The following is a 21,923-nucleotide window of genomic DNA, read 5'->3' on the forward strand; positions in this document are numbered from 1 at the left end:
TCCTACATCTGCACTACACCTGCACCACACCTGCCCTACACCCGCACCACACCTGCCCTGCAACAGTCCCACACCAGCTCCATCATCTGCCCTACTGCTGCACTACACCTGCACCACACCTGCCCTACACCCGCACCACACCTGCCCTACACCCGCACCACACCTGCCCTGCAACAGTCCTACATCTGCACTACACCTGCACCACACCTGCCCTACATCCGCACCACACCTGCCCTACACCCGCACCACACCTGCCCTACACCCGCACCACACCTGCCCTGCAACAGTCCTACATCTGCACTACACCCGCACCACACCTGCCCTACACCCGCACCACACCTGCCCTACACCCGCACCACACCTGCCCTGCAACAGTCCTACATCTGAACTACACCTACACCACATCTGCCCTGCAACAGTCCTACGCATGCACTACACCTGCCCGGCAACAGTGCTACATCAGCCCTACTCCTGTCCTACATCTACCCTAAACCTGAACCACACCTGCCCCGCAACAGTCCTACACCAGCCCTACGCCTGATCTACACCTGCACCACACTTGCCCTGCAACAGTGTTACATCAGCCCTACGCCTGCATTAGTCCTGCTCTACACCGGCCCTACTCCTGCAATAAACCTGCCCCACACCTGCACTACATCTGCCCTACACAAGCCTTATATCTGCCCTGCAACAGTCCTACACCAACCCTACGCCTGCACTACACCTGCACCACACCTGCCGTACACCGGCCCTAGTCCTGTACAACATCTGCCCTACACCTGCCCTGCAACAGTCCTACAGCTGCCCAATGCTTGCACTACACCTGCACCACACTTGCCCTACACCGGCCCTACGCCTGAACTACACCTGTACCACACCTGCCCTGCAACAGTGTTACATCAGCCCTACGCCTGCATTACTCATGCTCTACACCAGCCTTACATCTGCCCTGCAACAGTCCTACACCAACCCTACGCTGGCACTACACCTGCCGTACACCGGCCCTAGTCCTGTACAACATCTGCCCTACACCTGCCCTGCAATAGTCTTACATCAGCCCTACAGCTGCCCAACGCTTGCACTACACCTGCACCACGCCGGCCCTACTCCTGCACTACATATGCCCTACACCTTCCTTGCAACAGTCCTACACCAGCCCTACGCCTGCACTACACCTGTTCTGCAACAGTCTTACATCTGCCCTACACCTGTACCACACTTGCCATGCAACAGTGCTACACCAGCCCTACACCTGACTTATACCTGCAGTACTCCTGCCTTACACCGGCCCTAGTCCTGCAATATACCTGCCCTACGCCTGCTGTACACCTGCACTACATCTACCCTACACCAGCCCTGCAACAGTCTTACACTGGTCCTACACCAGCTCTATACCTGCACCATACTTGCCCTACACTGGCCCTACTCCTGCACTACATCTGCCCTACAACAGTCCTACACCAGCCCTACGCCTGCAGTACACCTCCACCACACCTGCCCTACGTCTGCAATACGCCTGCCCTACACCTGCCCTACATCTGCACTACTGAGTATAAATGGATGATGACCCCTGATATATCTATACATAGTTATTAGAGCGCCCACTTGTTACAGTTTTGGGTATAATAGGGTACTGTTGTATCTTGTCTCCACCAGAAAAATGGAGACCTGGGATAGTGTTGTGTGAGGTATAGGGTTCGCCCACAGCAGCTGATTGGCTGTTAGCTCCCCAATGCCCTTTGTGCTCCCAGTAATGCCCCCGGCTGTAAATGTGTTACCGCTGGCGGGCCTACCTGTCAGGCAGTCCCCGCGACCCAGAAGACGGTCCGGCTCTGTGTGTGAGTGCAGTTGTCAGCGGAGCTGGCGGCGCTCATTTCGTGGGACAGCAGAACCTAGCATCTGCCAAAGGTACTGCAGGAAAATTGCACTGTTGTCGGCAGCTGTGTAGGAGGCACTGACAGCATCGTCCGTGGAGATAAGTAAAAGCATCTGAGAATCGTTGGCCGCCAGGGACACATACAGCGGCAGAGCAGACAGGGCAGAATTGAGCGCCGTGGAAACACACAGCAGGCTGGAGGAGACATGATGGGAGAGCGGCAGGGGAAGTGCACAGAGCAGTTTTGGGTATAATAGATGATGGGAGAGATCTCTGTAGCGCCATTGTTTCTAAGAGAAACAGAGAGTTGAGACTCCAGCGGGCGAAAGAGCGCAAAACGTGTATCACTGAGCAGCGGAAAAACACCTCCTGGTCAGATGGAGACAGATTTCTATTGCTGATGGGAGGTCTGAATTTGGCGCAAGCAGCATGAACCTATGACCCCTTCCTGTCAGCTGGTCAAGGTGCAGTAATGGTGCGCGGAAGGTTTTCTTTGCGCACCCAGGTCCTCAAATACCTGTGGATGGAAGCCACAATGAATGGCTGCAGTTCTGAAGGCCAAAGGACGTCCAATGCACCACTAGATGGGCGTCTCTAATAAATGGCCATTCTGTGGGTGTCATATTTCTCTGATGGACATGAAGTATATATCACGTCCCGCCGCTTGATATTTGTTATTTTAGGATATTTTTACGCTGATAAATTTTCTGCTATTTCAGATTTGCAGCTGATAATAAATGAATTCCCGCTCATCTTATGTCTTCTAACATTGGGATATCGCTGCGTTTTGTTCCTCCGTGTTGGTCTCTGGCAGAAGATGTTTCCATAGTTACGTCACCCATCTGTTGGGGTCCCCTGTGCCACTTTCTCCCCGAGGACACTTCTGTTTGTCACTGAAAAATATCTTTTAAGCGTGTTCAAAGAATTTGTTCATGTGAGGAAACTCGTCTGGGAAGATCTAGCCGGCAGTAATAATGTGCTGGAAGTCAATGCGGGCATTAAAGAGTTGTTTCCATCCACCCTGACCGGTCTCACCTCCCCCAGCATGATGCTCCACCACCAGGTGTCACTATAGTATGACCGGTCTCCCGTCTACTAGCATAATGCTGCCACCACCAGGCTGTAGGAATGGTATAGGGCAGGTAATGAGCAGCGCCTGGTTTCCACCCACTCTAACTAGTCTTCCCCCGCCAACATGATGCTCCACCAGCAGGCTTCACTGTAGAGATGGTATTGGCAGATGATGAGCGGCGAGTGGTTTCGACCCACCCTGACTGGTCTCCTCTCCCACAGCATGATGATCCACCACCAGGCTTCACCGTAGGGATGGTATTTGGGCAGGTGATAAGTGGCATCTGGTTTCCATCCACCCTGACTGGTCTCCCCTCCACCAGCACGACGCTCCACCACCAGGTGTCACTATAGTATGACCGGTCTTCCGTCTACCAGCATGATGCTGCCACCACCAGGCTTCATTGTAAGGATGGTATTGGGCAGGTGATGAGCTGCGCCTGGTTTCCACGCACCCTGCCTAGTCTCTCCTCCCCCAACAGGATGCTTCACCAGCAGGCTTCATTGTACAGATGGTATTGGCAGGTGATGAGCGGCGAGTGGTTTCCACCCACCCTGACCAGTCACTCCTCCCCCAACATGATGCTCCACCACCCAGCTTCACTGTACAGATGGTATTAGGCAAGTGATGAGCAGTGCCTGGTTTCCATCCACCCTGACCAGTCTCCCCCCCCCCAGCATTATGCTGCAACCACCAGGTGTCACTGTAGGGATGGTATTGGGCAGGTGATCAGTGGTTCCTGGTTTCCCTCCACCCTGACCGGTCTCCCCTTCCCCAGAATGATGCTTCACCACCAGGCTTCAATGTAGGGATGGGATTGGGCAGGTGATCGGCGGTGCCTGGTTTTCATCCACCCTGACCTGTCTTCCCTAGTCAGCATGATGATCACCACCAGGCTTCACTGTAGAGATAGTATTGGCAGGTGATGAGTGGCGCCTGGTTTCCACCAACTCTGACCAGTAGCTCCTCCTCCAACATGATGCTCCACCAGCAGGCTTCACTGTAGAGATGGTATTGGCAGGTGATGAGCAACGCCTGGTTTCCACCCACCCTGACTGGTCTCTCCTCCCCCAGCATGATGCTCCACCACCAGGCTTCACCATAGGGATGGTATTGGGCAGGAGATAAGTAGCGCCTGGTTTCCATCCAGCCTGACCGGTCTCCCCTCCCCCAACATGATGCTCCACCACCCGGCTTCACTGTAGAGATGGTATTGGCAGGTGATGAGCGGCAGCTAGTTTCCACCCACCTTGACCAGTCTCCCCTAGCATGATGCTGCACCACCAGGTGTCACTGTAGTGATGGTATTGGGCAGGTGATGTGCTGCGCCTGGTTTCCATCAACCCTGACCAGTTTCACCTAGCCAGCATGATGCTGCCATCACCAGGTGTTACTGTAGGGATGGTATTGAGCAGGTGATCAGTGGTTCCTGGTTTCCCTCCACCCTGACCGGTCTCCCCTTCCCCAGAATGATGCTTCACCACCAGGCTTCAATGTAGGGATGGGATTGGGCAGGTGATCGGCGGTGCCTGGTTTTCATCCACCCTGACCTGTCTTCCCTAGTCAGCATGATGATCACCACCAGGCTTCACTGTAGAGATAGTATTGGCAGATGATGAGTGGCGCCTGGTTTCCACCAACTCTGACCAGTAGCTCCTCCTCCAACATGATGCTCCACCAGCAGGCTTCACTGTAGAGATGGTATTGGCAGGTGATGAGCAACGCCTGGTTTCCACCCACCCTGACTGGTCTCTCCTCCCCCAGCATGATGCTCCACCACCAGGCTTCACCATAGGGATGGTATTGGGCAGGAGATAAGTAGCGCCTGGTTTCCATCCAGCCTGACCGGTCTCCCCTCCCCCAACATGATGCTCCACCACCCGGCTTCACTGTAGAGATGGTATTGGCAGGTGATGAGCGGCAGCTAGTTTCCACCCACCTTGACCAGTCTCCCCTAGCATGATGCTGCACCACCAGGTGTCACTGTAGTGATGGTATTGGGCAGGTGATGTGCTGCGCCTGGTTTCCATCAACCCTGACCAGTTTCACCTAGCCAGCATGATGCTGCCATCACCAGGTGTTACTGTAGGGATGGTATTGAGCAGGTGATCAGCGGTTCCTGGTTTCCTCTAGATAGAACGCTTAGGCCTCATGTCCACTTGCACGCATGGATCCCACTGCTAAATCCTGCAGTGAAATCCGTGTGTGCCTGGGGCCATGGAGAAGGAAAAGACATTATACTCACCTCTCCGGAGGCGGTGGGACTCTCCGATGTGCAGGCCGGATCTTCTTGCTTCTGTCCGGCAGATGTGCTCGGCACGCCAGCAGCTTGCAATGTGCATGCGCCATGCACTGTTTTTTTTAAACTCCTGCTCTCCTGTGTATCCACGGCACAGCACAAAAATAGCTGCGGCTGTGCTGCGGACACGAACGGCTTCCATAGGCTGCAATGGAAGCCACAGGGGCTGTTTGTACTGGAGACCTGCAGGGAAATGGAGCATGCTGTGACCTGCACGTCGGGAAGAAATCCCATGCGCATGCTTTAAGCTGCCCTACGGATGCTAATGCATCCCTATTGGCAACAAGATGCACGGAACTCCCGTGCAGCAGCCATGCGCTGATTTTATAAATAAAATCCACACGTGAACATTGGGCCTTAGAGGCCAAAAGGTTCCAACTTGGTGCCATCAGAGCCGAGAATCTTGTTTCCTGCAGTCTGAGGGTCCTTTAGGGTCTTTTCAGTAACTCTGGGACTTCCATGTATCTTACCGAGGAGGCTTCTTTCTGGCCCCTCCACCATAAAGCCCAGATTGGTGAAGTCTGCAGTTATGGTTGACCTTCTGGAAGTTTCTCCCATCTGCACACAAGATCTTTGGAGCTCAGCTAGAGTAACTGTTGGGTTCTTGGTCACCTCTCTTACAAGTTTGGGGCTCGGCGGCTCTAGGAAGACTCCTGGTTGTTCTTCTATGTAAGTATTATGGAGGTCACTGGGCTCTGGGAACTTTCAGGGCAACAGAGATGTGTTTGTAGCTTCTCCAGATCTGTTCCTCCACACAATCCTGTCTCTGAGCTCTACAGGCAGTTCTGTCCTTCTTGGTTTTGACTCTGATATGCATTGTGACCAGTGAGACCTGATATAGATGGGAGGCGAGTGTCTTTTGTGTCTAATCAGATGAATTTACCGCAGGTGACTCCAATTATGGTGTAGAAACATCTCACGAGAAGGCTGCATTCCCACGAATGTATATCGGCTCGGTTTTCACGCTGAGCCGATATACGTTGTCCTCGTCTGCAGGGGGGGGGGGGGGGGGGAAGATGGAAGAGCCAGGAGCAGGAACTGAGCTCCCGCCCCCTCTCTGCCTCCTCTCCGCCCCTCTGCACTATTTGCAATGGGGAGAGGTGGGCCGGGTGCGGGGCTGATTCGTGGAACTTATCAGGTAAGTGACTTCACACTGTAAAATAGCAAAGAAGTCTTAGGCTGCCCTCGCACGGGCCGGAGATGCTGCAGAGTTTGTGTTGCTGGAACCGCTGTGGAAATCCCGCAGCATTTACAGTACAAGTCATGTGGAGGGGAGCGCAGAAACCTTCATGAGGTGCTGAAATTTCCCACAATGAATCCGCAGTGGTTTTGAAAAGAATGGTGGATTCTACATCAATAGCTTGTCTATTTCAACCCATCAACTACAAGGGTTAAATCCTGCAACAATCAAAAGCATGGCCAAATTCACATCACTTAGGTGCAGATTTGTCCACTGTGGATTTACAGGGAAAGGCCCCCTGCACACGGGCGGAAATTCCGCAGCGGGATTTCCCGCAGAATTGCCGCCCTTGTCCGCCTGTATAGGATTGCATTAGTTAACGTAATCCTAGGCAGACGGCCATGATTTGTCTGCATGAAAACACATGCGGAAAACAAATCGCTGCATGTCCTATTTCTGTGCGGGTCTTGCAGAGACCCGCACAGAAATGTCAGTGGTGACAGGCCGGCTCCTCTCTGCGCATGCGGAGAATGAAGACGCCTAGAGCAGGTAAGCCGCAGGCCTCTGCAGGAGCACGGGTTAACATCCCGCTGCGAGAATTCTCGCAGCGGGATCCGACCCGGCCGTCTGCAGGCGGCCTAATTGTTGCGTGTTCTCTACTGCAGAATGCCCTAAGCAATTAGGGACGTATGTAAGTATCACAATCATTGGCATACTGCCGGAGGCCATAATTGCAATCCAGCCCCTTAGCGAACAGGGCGCCACCATTTGCAGTTTCACGGCCGTGGCCTGGCACTCAGGGAGGGGAGAGCCGTTACCTGGGGAGCCGGCAGCCAATTACAGTCTGCAGACTCCCTGGGCGCAAGCTCCTCCCTTCCACTGGGAGACTGACAGCCGCATGATTAGTCTAGCCGACGGTGCACTGACAGTGTCAGGAAGCAGAGGAGGAGAGTGGAGAACAATTACATGTGGTGCAACGAGGTATGTACCACATGTAATCTTGTATGTATAGCTGGTATAAGTTATACCAGCTGTGCATACATAACTATATATAGGAGATATAACCTGGGTAAATCCTGTATATAATTATATATTTACAGTTGGTATAAGTTATACATTTCCTGTATATAGTGATATGAACCATGCTGGTATAACTTGAGTATATCCTGTATATAATTATATATGTTCAGCTGGTATTAGTTATACATCAACTGTATATAGTGATATCGACCATGCTGGTATAACCTGGGTATCTCTTGTATGTAATTGTATATGTACAGCTGGCATACGTTATACAATTCCTTTATATAATTATATATGTACAGCTGGTATGTTATACATCTCCTGTATATAGTGATACAGAGCATGCTGGTATAACCTGGGTATCTCCTTTATAAAATTATATATGTACAGCTGGTATAAGTTATACATCTCCTGTATATAGTGATATGGACCATGCTGTTATAATCTGGGTATCTCCTGTATGTAATTGTATATGTACAGCTGGTATACGTTATACATCTCCTGTATATAATTATAAATGTACAGCTGATAATAGTTGTACATCTCCTGGATATAGCAACATGGAGCATGCTGGTATAACCTGGGTATCTCCTGTATATAATTATATATGTACAGCTAGTATATGTTATACATCTCACTGTATATAGTGATATGGACCATACTGGTATAACCTAAGTATCTCCTGTATATAAATGCACACTTTACACACAATTAAAAAATGCATAAAAAACACATGCGGTTTTTAATAGTGTATGCAGTTTTTAAAAAATGTATGTGGCTTTTGAATATCACATGCAGTTTGTGTTTTTTTTAATTGTTGTTCAAAAATACAACAAAAAACACGAACACAGCCTAAGGCAAGTCCAGGAAATCAGTCATGTTTGGAAAGCTTATGCCAAGGGGCAGATCATATATGTAAATTCGTTTTGCAGCCGTAGGCAGCGCAGTTTAGGCATAGGTACAGGGGGGGCCGAGCTGAACTCTTGCATCCAGGCCCCTGATGACTAGTTATTTTCCAGCCAACTAGCACTTTGGGGGCCCAATTATTGGACACAAACAATCACCCAAACATTCTTCTGCCTGATCGGGCAGTGTAAGAGGGCCAATAGTTGGCCCTCTAGATGGACAGAATAACAAAGTCTTAACAGGCCCTTGGCTAAACTCACTGGGCCAGAGGTCCCTCTTGTCAAGCACGGAAAACCCAGTCCCCACCACTCTGGTACTGGAAGAAGCTGCAGCAGTCATGTACCATTGTACATCTGACCAATCCCCTCAGCCAATCATGATTCATCAGTGATACCGTCATGGTGCTACAGCTTCTTCAGGGTGTGGAGTGACAAGGACCTGGAACCCGCTCAGGTATTCCTATCACTCCCATTGAAATGAATAGAGCGCTGACTGCACATATTCGGCCAGCGCTCCATTCAGAGTGACTTCCCTGCTGCAGAAGAAGAGACACCCACAGTGAAAGCAGAGCGGGACACGGGATTCCCATTCCCAAGATCGGTCAGGGTCTGCCCTATCCTGTGGATCTCCTGTGGAGGGGAGAACTTGTGATTCTGGTAGAACCCCTATAAACTTTCTTACAGTCTCATGATACATCGGGGTGCGGCTGTGTCATATGAGAATAACAGGGACGGCACTCAATCTTACAAGGAACATTAAATGTCGTCACTTTTGTGTCATTTTTTAATGACCGGATCCTCAACGTATAACGTATTAAATATATAAACAACAGAAATCCGGACGAAACCGGATAAGTATAATAGAGTTCTGCTATCTGGACACAGGAGAAGCTATTGGCACATGGAGTATTTACAGGCACGTTATAAGGCACATCAGGAGTTGGAGATGAACCAATATGGCAGCTTCATTGGTCCGTTTCCAGGCTGTAGGACTTTGACGCTTCTTATCCATAAATATCACGTTTCAGCAGCCGCGTGTGAGGACGGTCAGAAATGTGGCGCCAAATGTCACGTTTTATCCTTCAGTTAGTAAACCATTTCATTCTGCATCTTCAGAATCCAGTGTAAGGTGAGGTGGACGTCTTCATCCATGTGACCCTGTGAGGGGAGAGTCTTAATTGCATTAGACGCTCTTTAGATTGTACGCTTTTCGCACACTAGAGGTTGCGCTATCATTTTACTGTACTTTTTGCGCTGCCAGGGATCGTTCACATCAGGGCTGCACACCCCCGCACCAAGATTTAAGAGGCTGTGCAGCCCAATTACTCCATGGTCTTTTAGATTTCCCTGTGAAATTGCGCATTTCATTGTGCAATCTTGCGGGGATTGGGTGCGCATTTGCGCAGCGCCATAGACTCCTATGGTGCCCTAGGTGCGCAAATGCACACAAAAATAGAGCATGTTGGGGGTTTTTATGCGTGCGCAAAAGCAAAACTATGAATGAACCCATTAAAAACAACGCAAAATATGTGCTTGCATGAAGCCACCCTTGAGATGCCCACACACAAACCCTCATTCTACTGACAGCCATCTCCCCCGTCTCACCCCATATACATCCAACTGGTTGTGCTGAAAATGGTGGGTTTGAACGCCATCAGACGTGTTTGCCGGTCTTTAGGCTTTACAAGCATACGATGAAATAGACAGGGTGCTGCAGTCTAGGGGGTTGTCTTCCCATGAGGTCATATACAGGTTTACCCTACACCCCAGGGTCAGGAGCAAACTGTCCCCAGCATGACCAGCTCTACTAGCCCCTCCCCCTTGACGCTCAGCTTTCTGTACCTGAGCTGCGTTGAGGAGGTGAGTCCTGTAAATGGAGATGATTTCTTGATGATGTTTATTGGTGTCCTGTTAGAAAAAAAACAAGAGTTTGTGAGTGCGGCTCCTATGTAAAGAAATTCATCATTGGAACGAGCGAATGATACTCGCTTACATTTTTTCGTCCAGAAATACCTGGAAATTTACGGCAAACAACGGCGATGATGTTTATGCATAACATGAATGACGAATGATACGTGAATGAATCACTATTCATGATTAAGTGGATGGCGGGGTTCATACTGAACGATTTCTGATTATTTCTGTGCCTGCAGTTACAAGCACCAGCCACTACACAGAGGTCGGCGCCAAGACTTCCGCTCTGAGCTCTTTATATTTATGACGTTAACAGCATGCACCTGCTCAGCTGATCGGTCGGGGTCCTGAGTGACGGACCCCAGCAGATCAACTATTGATGACCTACGAGGATAATCATCAGTAGTATTCTCGCCGGAAAACCCCTTTAAGTGTAAATGCCTGCAGGATCGGGCCGGCGAACAATAATTTGTTTGCTTGTTGTTCGGACTGTGCAGACATGAAGATTGAAACGATGATTAGTCCTTGTAAACAGTCAGTCTGTGAGCGATTTTCGTTTTTAGGCGGGCCTCACATGGATGGGTCGGATTCTGCATACAGAAGCCTGCAGCGGAATCCGACTCCAATGGTGGCCGCATGTTAACATTTGCATTGTGGATAGCCTGGACAGCTCACCGTTGGATATGCACAGTACAGATTTTTTTTCACATGTTTTTTTCCCCGCGACCTATCTGCAATGTCAAATGTGGAAGGGCCACGGGTCAGATGGCTTCCATTGACTTCAACAGAAGCTGTCTGCATAGAATCCGTACAAGAATAGAGCATGCTGTGATTTTATTTCCGCAAGCGGAAATCGCAATCGCTGTTTGCTCATGGGAGAGGACATTGCAATGCTCTATTCTTGTTAAAGGATGCGGAATACTGCAGATCGTCTGCACAGGTCGCGGATTCCGCAATCCAAATCTGGTTGTGTGAGACCGACCCTACATTGTGCATGTAAAGCCTGGTTTAGACACAACGATTATCGCTCAAAAAATCTTTTGAGCGATATTCGTTGGGTGCCTTTATAGCGCAAGATGATCGCTTAAACATTGAGCGATCACCTTGCGCTACGAGCGGGGGATGCATCCAGCTGTTCTCTGATCGGAGCGTCCAGCTGTTATAAAGCCGAGCACTCTGAGCGGCGGATGCAGAAGACAAGCGGGACCGCTTGTCTTCTGCATCCAGCTGTTCCCCGCTCGGAGCTACCGGTTGTTATACAGCTGAGCACTCCGAGCAGGGGATGAAGAACACAGTTGGACAGCTGTGTTCTTCATACCCCGCCTGTCTTCAGGTAGCAATAGTATCAGCTGTATCCCGCTGTGAATTCCTGATAAGGCTGATCGCTGATCTTTCAGCATGCTGAAAGATCAGCGACGGCTTAAGGCCCATTTACACCAGCCGATGATTTCTAAAAAAAAAAATCGCTAATCAGCGATCGTTTGAGCAATAATCGGTGCGTGTAAGTGTGCGCCCATCGTCCGCTTTTCGGCCTCTGTTAGCTGATCATTAAATTCAAGCCCACCTAAAAATCGTCCTTCACTTTTATCAGTAGTTCTCCACGGGGAGTGCTGATAGCATTATTTCCCTGTGGAGAATAAAGAATCTGAGCGCAGATAATAGCCCTGGGCCTATTAACTGCATTCAGGGAAGGCTTCATTTGCATACATAATTGGTAATTAAGTAGCTGAGTGGCTACTTAAAGGGGTTGTCCCGCAGCAGCAAGTGGGTCTATACACTTCTGTATGGCCATATTAATGCACTTTGTAATGTACATTGTGCATTAATTATGAGCCATACAGAAGTTATAAGAAGTTTTTCACTTACCTGCTCCGTTGCTAGCGTCCTCGTTTCCATGGAGCCCGCCTAATTTTCGCCGTCTAATGGCCAAATTAGCCGCACTTGCGCAGTCCGGGTCTTCTTCTTTTCTCAATGGGGCCGCTCGTGCAGGATGCCGACTCCATGTAGCTCCGCCCCGTCACGTGCCGATTCCAGCCAATCAGGAGGCTGGAATCGGCAATGGACCGCACAGAAGCCCTGCGGTCCACCGAGGGAGAAGATCCCGGCGGCCATCTTCAGCAGGTAAGTAAGAAGTCACCGGAGCGCGGGGATTCAGGTAAGCACTCTCCGGTGTTCTTTTTTAACCCCTGCATCGGGGTTGTCTCGCGCCGAACGGGGGGGGGGGGGGTTGAAAAAAAAAAAAAAACCGTTTCGGCGCGGGACAACCCCTTTCAATACCAATTTATACTTATGCAAAATGATCACTCAAAACTGTCACTCAAGCTATCGTTTGAGCGATCATTTGCTGGTGTGAATGGGGCTTTAACGAAAACTGCACATTGTCAGTGCAGTTATACACAACGATTATCGCTCAAAAGATGTCTTAACTGGAAGATCAAAAGATCAGCCTTAACTGGAAGCTATTGTTCTTTGTTATCAGCCACACGAGAGACGATAACAGCAATGTGTGTAATGCCCCATTTATACAGAACGACTGTCCGCTAAACAATCTGTACGAGCGGGTGACGTCACTGCTAGTTGTTCAGAGTGTTTAGACAGACAGATCGCTAAGTATCTCTGACGTCTCTCATTCTATGTGAAGCGCTGAGCGGGGAGCATTAAGACGCAGCAGGAAGTCAGTGATTATTTTTATGTTGTGTGGAACTCAGTGATAATGATAAGTAAACAATAGTAAATGATTGCTTTGCATTTTGATATAACGATTATCTTCCATTTCCATTCATTTGAACGAATTTTGCGCGATAATTGTGACCCTTTAGTGGGATAAATCCCCGCAGCCTCAAAGGTGATCAGTCGTACATTCCTAATTCTTGCCTGGCTGAAACTCATTATCATTTATGTATATCCAATGATTCGTTAGAACTGTGATAATTGCATGTGAGGGCTCACTCACGCGGACGTATGTGGCCATGTACTTTTCAGACGCATAATATGCAGCGCTAAGTGCCCATTGATTTCTATTGGGCCACTCACACTAGCATTTTTTTCATGCTTGTGAAAAAAATCCATAGCATGTTCTTTTTTCTACGTATTATGCCCCGATATAAGCTGCGGGTTTAACATACACATCTACATGCCCGCTTGTTGTGTATTTTACGCACGTGAGTGAGCCCCATGGTAAGGTGATATGAATGTCATGCATAGACAATAATGAAAGCCTGCCTCCTAGTGGAGAAATTCTAATAGGAAATGGCACATTTTGTCTTACATGAAGACCGCCCCCCAGTCAGATAAGCAGCCGGATAATAAACTTTAATAAATCTGGATGTTCGTACAATAATGACATTAGCATAACAATGATCTATGTTCAAAAATCGCACCAGTTGTTACACGTAAATTACAAAAAGCAGGCGCAGGGAATGGTGTATAATAACGAAATACGGCGCACTCACCTCGGCATGTGCCCCCCTCGTCCAGCGCAGGAGAAGCAGTGATGGTCCGATGCCGTTCATGCTACATGTGACCAGTCAAGCTTCAGCGCTCACGAATAGAGATGAGCGAACGTACTCGTTAAGGGCGATTTCGCAATCGAGCATCGCTATTTTCGAGTACCTGGCTACTCGGGTGAAAAGATTCGGGGGGCGCCGGGGGGCAGGGGGTGGTCTGGTGGAGCGAGGGGTAGCAGTGGGGAACTGGGGGGAGCTCTCTCTCTCCTCCCCCCCACTCCCCTCTGCAACCCCCCGGTCACCCCCGGCGCCCCCCGAATCTTTTCACCCGAGTAGTCAGGTACTCGAAAATAGCGATGCTCGATTGCGAAATCCCCCTTAACGAGTACGTTCGCTCATCATTACTCACGAACTGTTCATGGCAAAATCACAGCTGCAGTGAGGTTTCACACAGCCATATGCGCAACTATGCTCGCCGCTACGGAGCATAGTTGTGCATGAACATTTTTTTTTCTCTGGACATTCAAACTCCGCACCATAGCCCGCAATTTTGAAAAAACAGCGGGAAGATGGGTCCCATTAATTACGTGCAGGTCCTGCTAGTTCCGCTTCATCCCATTATGCGGCCGTGATGATCACGGACGCATATCAAGACAAAAACACTCCCATGTGTTTAAGCCTGTGATTGGCTGAGCAGTCACATGAACAGCACATGACTGCCCCAGTTTCTTCCAGGACTGAAGTGTTGGGGAGCGGGCTCCTGGTGGCACGGGGCACTTAAGGAGGTGCGTGCGCATTATTTCTTTATTTTACACCATTTGCAGCCTCTAAAACTTTTTTTGCTAGTCTCAGAATAACCCCTCTAAGTGTAAGACGACTATCCCAACCTGCCAACTAATGGCATACCTCGAGTTTAGCAAGCAGCTCCTCACACCGCTTCTGTTGCTGGTCGATCTCTTGGGTCAATGACTCCACCTCCTTCATGGATTCCTCCACCTTAGGGAAATGGAAACTTTGCTTTAGCCAACTGTGCTGCATCCGTAAATCTGTATTTTTATGGCGATGGAGCAGTGCGAGCGCTTGCTTTCTGCGGGGTGAACGACTCCTACAAGGGAACCTAACCATGTGACTGTAATATTTCTGTAATACAAGGTATTGTGGCTGTACTGCCTTCCTATTACTAGGCTGGGTGTTATGGGCATCCTACAATGGTAGGATCGGAAGCCTTCACTAGGCCCTTCACTGCCATGACACCCGCATGACACCTTGTGATCACATGGGGGAGAGAAGAGGTGGTGAATAGGTGACAAAGGAAGTCTCTTCCGTTTGTCTAACCACTTAGATGCCATGGTTGCTGTTGACCTATTGGCATCTAAGAGGTTAAACAGTCAGGATTGACATTTATCTCCAATCCCAGCTGTGTAATGCAGTTGGCACCTATACAATTTCTTACGACTTCCTCCACACACGTATGTTAGGAAGAGTTTAATGAGACTCTAAAAGTGGTTCCCCCTTGGCCTATAAAAAGTTCTTGGAGGCTCCCTGTGTGTAGTAATCTCTTCTTCTGCTTATGTGGAGCTTGTTGACCACTAGACGCCTCTACAACACAAAGAAGAGATTTCACCCAATTACCAGAGTCTGAGAGGAGCGAAATATTGGGATGTGAGTAGCTGGATGGTCGTATGAACGAATTGTCGCCCACCTGGGCCGTTCTGTCCAGACTGTTAAGAAGTGTTGGAACCAGTGGATGGGGGCACACAAAGTGACCGGGCTCAGGCGCCCCCTACAGACCACCAGTAGAGAGGACTGTTCTGACCAGACTGTTAGGAGGTGTTGGACAACTGTATGCGTGTGGGCACACAAGGTGACCGGGCTCAGGCCCCCCCGAGAGACCACCAGTAGAGAGGGGCGTCTGAACAGACTGTTAGGAGGTGTTGGGACCAGTGGATGCATAAGGACACACAAAGCGACTGGGCTCAGGACGTCCCCCACAGGCTACCAGTAGAGAGGACTGTCTGACCAGACTGTTAGGGGGTGTTGGGACTGTGTATGTGTGAAGTCACACAAGGTGACCAGGCTCAGGGCGCCTCCTACAGACCACCAGTAGAGAGGAGCATCTAACCAGACTGTTAGGTGATGGGACAAGTGTATGCATGATGGCACACAAAGCGACCGGGCTCAGGACGCCCCCTACAGACCGCCAGTAGTGGTGACGGTCTGACCAGACTGTTAGGGGGTGTTGGGACCAGTGGATGTGTGAGGGCACACAAGGTGACCAGGCTCAGGACGCCGCCTACAGACCACCAGTAGAGAGGAGCACCTGACCAAATTATTAGGAGGTGTTGGGAACAGTGGATGAGGGCACACAAGGTGACGGTCTGACCAGACTGTTAGGGGGTGTCGGGACCAGTGGATGTGTGAGATCCCACAAGGTGACCGGGCTCAGGACACCACCTACAAATAACCAGTAGAGAGGAGCGTCTGACCAGACTGTAAGGAAGTGTTGGCACCAGTGGATGGGTGGGGGCACACAAGGTGACCGGGCTCAGGACGCCCCTACAGACCACCAGTAGAGAGGAGCATCTGACCAGACTGTTAGGGGGTGTTGGGACCAGTGGATGTCTGAGATCCCACAAGGTGACCGGGATCAGGCCCCCCCTCTACAAATCACCAGTAGAGAGGAGCGTCTGACCAGACTGTAAGGAAGTGTTGTGACCAGTGGATGTGTGAGGGCACCCAAGGTGACCGAGGTCAGGATGCCCCCTACAAACCACCAGTAGAGAGGAGCGTCTGACCAGACTGTAAGGGGTGTTGGGACCAGTGGATATGTGAGGGCACACAAGGTGACTGGGCTCAGGACGCCCCCTACAGACTGCCAGTAGAGAAGAGAATCTGATCAGACTGTTCGGAGGTGTTGGGACCAGTGGAGGGGGACACACAAGGAGACCGGGCTGATGACGCCCCTACAGACCACCAGTGGAGAGGAGCGTCTGACCAGACTGTTAGGAGGTGTTGGGACCAGTGGATGGTGGTACACAAAGTGACCAGGCACAGGACGCCCCCTACAGACCACCAGTAGAGAGGACTGTCTGACCAGAATGTTACGGGGTGTTGGGACCAGTGGAGGTGTGAGGGCACACAAGGTGACTGGCTCAGGACACCCCTACAGACTACCAGTAGAAAGGAGCATCTGACCAGACTGTTAGGGGGTGTTGGGACCAGTGGATGTCTGAGGTCCCACAAGGTGACCGAGGTCAGGATGCCCCCTACAAACCACCAGTAGAGAGGAGCATCTGACCAGACAGTAAGGGGTGTTGGGACCAGTGGATGTGTGAGGGCACACAAGGTGACTGGGCTCAGGACGCCCCCTACAGACTGCCAGTAAAGAAGAGAATCTGATCAGACTGTTCGGAGGTGTTGGGACCAGTGGAGGGGGACACACAAGGAGACCGGGCTGATGACGCCCCTACAGACCACCAGTGGAGAGGAGCGTCTGACCAGACTGTTAGGAGGTGTTGGGACCAGTGGATGGTGGCACACAAGGTGACCAGGCACAGGACGCCCCCTACAGACCACCAGTAGAGAGGACTGTCTGACCAGAATGTTACGGGGTGTTGGGACCAGTGGAGGTGTGAGGGCACACAAGGTGACTGGCTCAGGACGCCCCTACAGACTACCAGTAGAGAGGAGCATCTGAACAGACTGTTAGGGGTGTTGGGACCAATGAAGGTGTGAGGGCACACAAGGTGACCGGGCCCACCGACAGACCACCATTAGAGAGGAGCTTCTGACCAGACTGTTAGGGGGTGCTGGGACCAGTGAATGGGGGCACACAATGTGACCAGGTTAAGGACGCCCCCTACATACTACCAGTAGAGAGGGGTGTCTGACCAGACTTTTATTGGGTGTTGGGACCAGTGAAGGTGTGAGGGCACACAAAGTGACCGGGCTCAGGACATCCCCTACAGACCACCAGTAGAGAGGAGCATCTGACCAGACTGTTGGGAGGTGTTGAGACCATTGGATGGGGGCACACAAGGCGACAGGGCTTAGGACGCCCCTTACGGATCACCAGTAGAGAGGAGCGTCTGGCCAGACTGTTAGGAGGTGTTGGGACCAGTGGATGGGGCACACAAGGCGACCGGGCTCAGAATGCCCCTTACAGACCACCAGTAGAGAGCAGCGTCTGACCAGACTGTTAAGAGGTGTTGGGACCTGTGGATGAATTTTTTTTCTTGTATTGTTGCATTCAAAGTCCCATAACGTTTTTTAATTTTTCAATGGACAGAGTTCTGTAATGGCAATTTTTTAGCATAATGTGCTGCAGTTTTTATCGGTGCCATTTTGGTGTACATATGGCTTTTTTGATCACTTTTAATGTGTGTTTTTTAGGAAAGCGAAATGAACAAAAAAAGCATTTTGGATCTGTTTTCTGCATAGTTTTTCTATAGTGTTTGCCATGCAGGAAAAAAAGTGTTCAATTGTACAGGTTTTTATGGATGTGGCAATACCAAACGTGGGTTTTTTTAAACAAAAAGAGGGGAAAGTGCACAAAAGGTTGTTTTTTTTAACTATTTTTGTGTGTTTTTTTTTACATTTTTTATGAACCTGTGATGCTATGATTGCATTGGGAATACACTGCAGTACTTCTAATCATGGCGATCACAGGCCACGGCAGACCATGGCCATTGTCTGGTGTCCGGTTGCCATGACAACCCACCGGTTTTCTGCAATTACATGGCGGAGGGCAGATGGTGTCACAGAGGGAGCACCCCTTCCTCCCTTTACATTTTGACGTTTGATAATGCCATTTATTGTGTTAGGAGCGGTGATTGTGTTCTCACTAATCCCTACTGCTGCAGTGGGAGGCCGGCTGTCAGTCACCACTGGCTCCCGCTGCGGGCTCAGCTTCTAGGCCTGTACCATCCAGAGGATGTAAGTTTACATCCATTTGCGGGAACCACTTCTCAGACGTGTATTTTACATCCTGGAGAGTGAAGGTGTTAAGTGGGTTGTCTTGGGAGGCTAAATACTTACATGGACCTGCTGTGTCAGAACTTGCAGGCCCGGACCTGTAAACGGATCATGTGATATGCTCCTTAGTCTCTCTGCCCGTCACGTTATCAATGGGATTGTTCAGCTCATCTTAATACTAAACCAGCCCCCCTTAAATTATTATGGCTGATGCGTAGAAGGGGGCTGACTTAGTTATTAAGATGAGCAGAACTGGCAGCCCTCTTTATGACGCGATGGACACAAAGAGTGGTCCCTCCACCTCTGGCCCGGTTGCGACAGCAGGTCACATGGTACGGTCTCAAAGTATTTAGCCTCACTTGACAACTCCTTTACTGACATAGTAGTAGGCTTCTGATGACAACTCTGTTCCTGTCCACCAGACTCATATACACCTCTCTCTTTTCACACCATGTCCCCCAATTCTTCTATCCTTGTAGAAGACAATGAAAAGAAAGAATTCCCTTTATGGATATTGTTCACTAACCTCTCCCTGTTTCTCCTGGGATGCTCTGGAGATGTCTTCATACTTCTCATTAAGTAGGTGATTTTCTTCCTGATATTTCTGGGATTGGATCCTCAACTTGTCCGCTTCTTCCATCAGCTCCTGAATTTTTCCCTCTAGAAGTAGCACCTTCTCTTTCTCAGATGAAAGCATTTCTTTGCAGCCCTCACTTTCCTTTGAAGCCTGAATATGTTTCTCAGAAAGCCCCTGCATTTCCTCCCGTAAAGCTTGAATCTGGATCTCCAGACCACCCCTGACTTTTTCGACCTCCTGATCCACGCTTGCCTCCTTGAGCCGTAAAGTCTGCCTCTCTTCAGACTCTTGTTCGAGTTGTTGTTTGAGGTTTATGACTTCTTCACATTTTCCCTCCACAGCCACTTTGCATGCCTCGTTCTCCTCCTTCAAAGACATAACTATTCTTTCCAGGTCCACTAAGCGGCTTTCGAACTCTTCTTTAGGAACAGAGTTGGACGTTTGAGCTGCCAACTGTTCTTTAAGTTCTACCACGTTGCCCACCGTTTGGAACAACCTTTGCTTTAGATCCTCAGTCTCTCTGATCTTGGCATGTAACTGGTTCTTGATCTCATTGAGAATGTTTTTGTGTTCGGTCATCGATATCGTCTGCACCTGGTCCTCCAGAAGCTTAAGGTTCTCCTTCTGCAAAGCAGTCACCTCCTGTAAGGCATCGTTGTATTTCCTTACAAGGGTTCCAACATTCCAGTACAACTCCTCCAAGATATCGGAACTGAAGATTTGTATGGATCTGCTGCTTTCTTCTTGAATGATTTCTGGAGGAAAACTGTCCCGTAAAACAACCATTTCATGCTGTTCAGCTTCAAGTCTGGCGTTCAACTTTTTGAGTTTGTCTTGTTCAGCCAACAGCTCGTCCGACAGGACTAAGGTCTGGTGTTTGTAATCCTTACATCGTTTCTCGGTTTCTTGTCTCATGGCATATTCTGACTGCATGCTTTCTTGGAGAGCAAGGAGTCCTTCTTCTAAATTCTGCTTTTCTTGAACAACTTGGTTCATACGGGTAAGGAGGTTGTCATGAGTCATCTTCAGAGATGACAAATGTGCCTCCAATTCTGTAACCTTTTGGTTTAAGGAGTCTGTGCTCCTAGTGAGGTCACCAGCATGGGCTGACCCGCTATCCAGCTGCGTTATAGTGTTTTTACTTTGCTGCGTTTCATTGGCCCGTAAGCAAGGTATGTTATTCTCTATTTGCTTGTAGTGTCCACTGGTATTTCTCGCTAGCTTGTGCCCGTTGTTTTGCTTCTCAGTGGCACCATTCGTTAGTACAGAGTCAGTCCCCTTTGATCTGTCAGTGACTTCACTTTTCTGCAGTCTCTCAATTGCCACCATATAATTCTCTAAACGTGTGATTAACGACTTCCAATCATCAACAGTTCTCTCCAAGACATCTTTTGGCACGTATCCAGAGCCTCCTTGGGGTACTCCATCATCTTGTCTTATATCTACCTGAATACAATTACTTTTTAATCTCTTTATAAAGTCACTGAGTGTGTTGCTGTCTGGTAGAGCTTGCCCATTTTCAAGACTCTTCAACTGGACGTCATCTACATTTACTTCTGGCTCCTGCAGTTTCTGTAGCAGAACCAGGAGCTCTTCCTTTTCACGTGTGACCTCTGAGATCTGATCCTGCAGATCTTCCACAACCGTGCTCTGTATCCGCTTTCTCTTCTCGAACTGAGACAATACTTCCCTCATGTTCTCTAAGTGACCCTCCAATTCCGTCACTCTCCTCAGGGCAGCTTCTTCTCCTTCTCTTGCAGCATCAACTTCACCCTGAAGACGTCTCATCTCTTCTTGGTGTAGTTCCTCCGTGGTTCTAGTCTTGGTAGATTTGGCGTTGAGGTCTTTGATTGTTTCTTCTAGATGGTTGCGTTCTTTCAGCTGCTGATCTTTCATGTTCTTAACCTGCTCAAGAAGTCGTGTCAGCAGACCACAAGTGTTGGGGATATGGTAATCTTCTGTCTTAGGACGCTTTTTTTCACCATCATCCTTGAGTAAACGGTCTAGTGCACCAGCCAGGTCTCGGACGCGGCTGCACTCAAGTGTATGTTCATCAGATATCCTTTCAAGATCATGGGTCTTCATCATCAACTCTCCTTGAAGCCACACGCCACGTTTTTGCTCTTCCTCATATCTTTTCTTCCACATGTTGACCAGCTCCTGCTCTCTGCTAGGGGTCTGAGGGACAGCCTGAAATATACACATATGTGATTAGAATAATAATAATAATCTTTATTTGTATAGCGCCAACTTATTCCGCAGCGCTAGAATGAGTTTTTGCTTGTCTATCTTTGCCGGGACTGTTTGTTGCCTCCCTATACCTATTACCAGATACCCATCTCAGGACACACTCCGTCATCCTGGGTAAATGCTACATGCACAAATAATTCCTGCTTTTATTACTCCTCACAGACATATTTTCCAGCTTGTGAATGATCACTTTCATTTTTAGGCTACCAGAGGAAAAAGACTTCTTTATTACACTGGTATATTTATAGAGCTGCGGAGAAATGCAAAGCGTGTAATTTGGAGGGGGCGGAGAATATTGGATGACTGGATTGTCACTTCGCTGATATGGGACATGTGTGCGGGTCGTCAGTGCGTAATTATCAATAACACACGGATACCCACACCAGCTTCTTTTCAGAATTATAATG

General features: G+C 49.4%; 1 protein-coding gene across 3 annotated transcripts in view; it reads right to left on the reverse strand.

Moving 5' to 3' along the window:
• Positions 1–8,176: 8,176 nt before the first annotated feature.
• Positions 8,177–21,923, reverse strand: part of ANKRD35 (ankyrin repeat domain 35) — a 71,763-nt gene continuing 58,016 nt past the window's right edge. For all 3 annotated transcript variants that reach the window (XM_066608723.1, XM_066608722.1, XM_066608724.1), the window contains exons 10-13: positions 19,216–21,456; positions 14,622–14,711; positions 10,198–10,263; positions 8,177–9,513 (exon numbers count right to left, since the gene is read on the reverse strand). In XM_066608723.1, coding sequence (XP_066464820.1) covers positions 9,442–9,513; positions 10,198–10,263; positions 14,622–14,711; positions 19,216–21,456 — 2,469 coding nt within the window. In that variant the 3' untranslated portion in view covers positions 8,177–9,441. The remainder of the gene's footprint in view (positions 9,514–10,197; positions 10,264–14,621; positions 14,712–19,215; positions 21,457–21,923) is intronic.

The sequence above is a fragment of the Eleutherodactylus coqui genome, chromosome 6 (assembly GCF_035609145.1).
Source record: "Eleutherodactylus coqui strain aEleCoq1 chromosome 6, aEleCoq1.hap1, whole genome shotgun sequence".
In the NCBI taxonomy this organism is placed as follows: domain Eukaryota; kingdom Metazoa; phylum Chordata; class Amphibia; order Anura; family Eleutherodactylidae; genus Eleutherodactylus; species Eleutherodactylus coqui.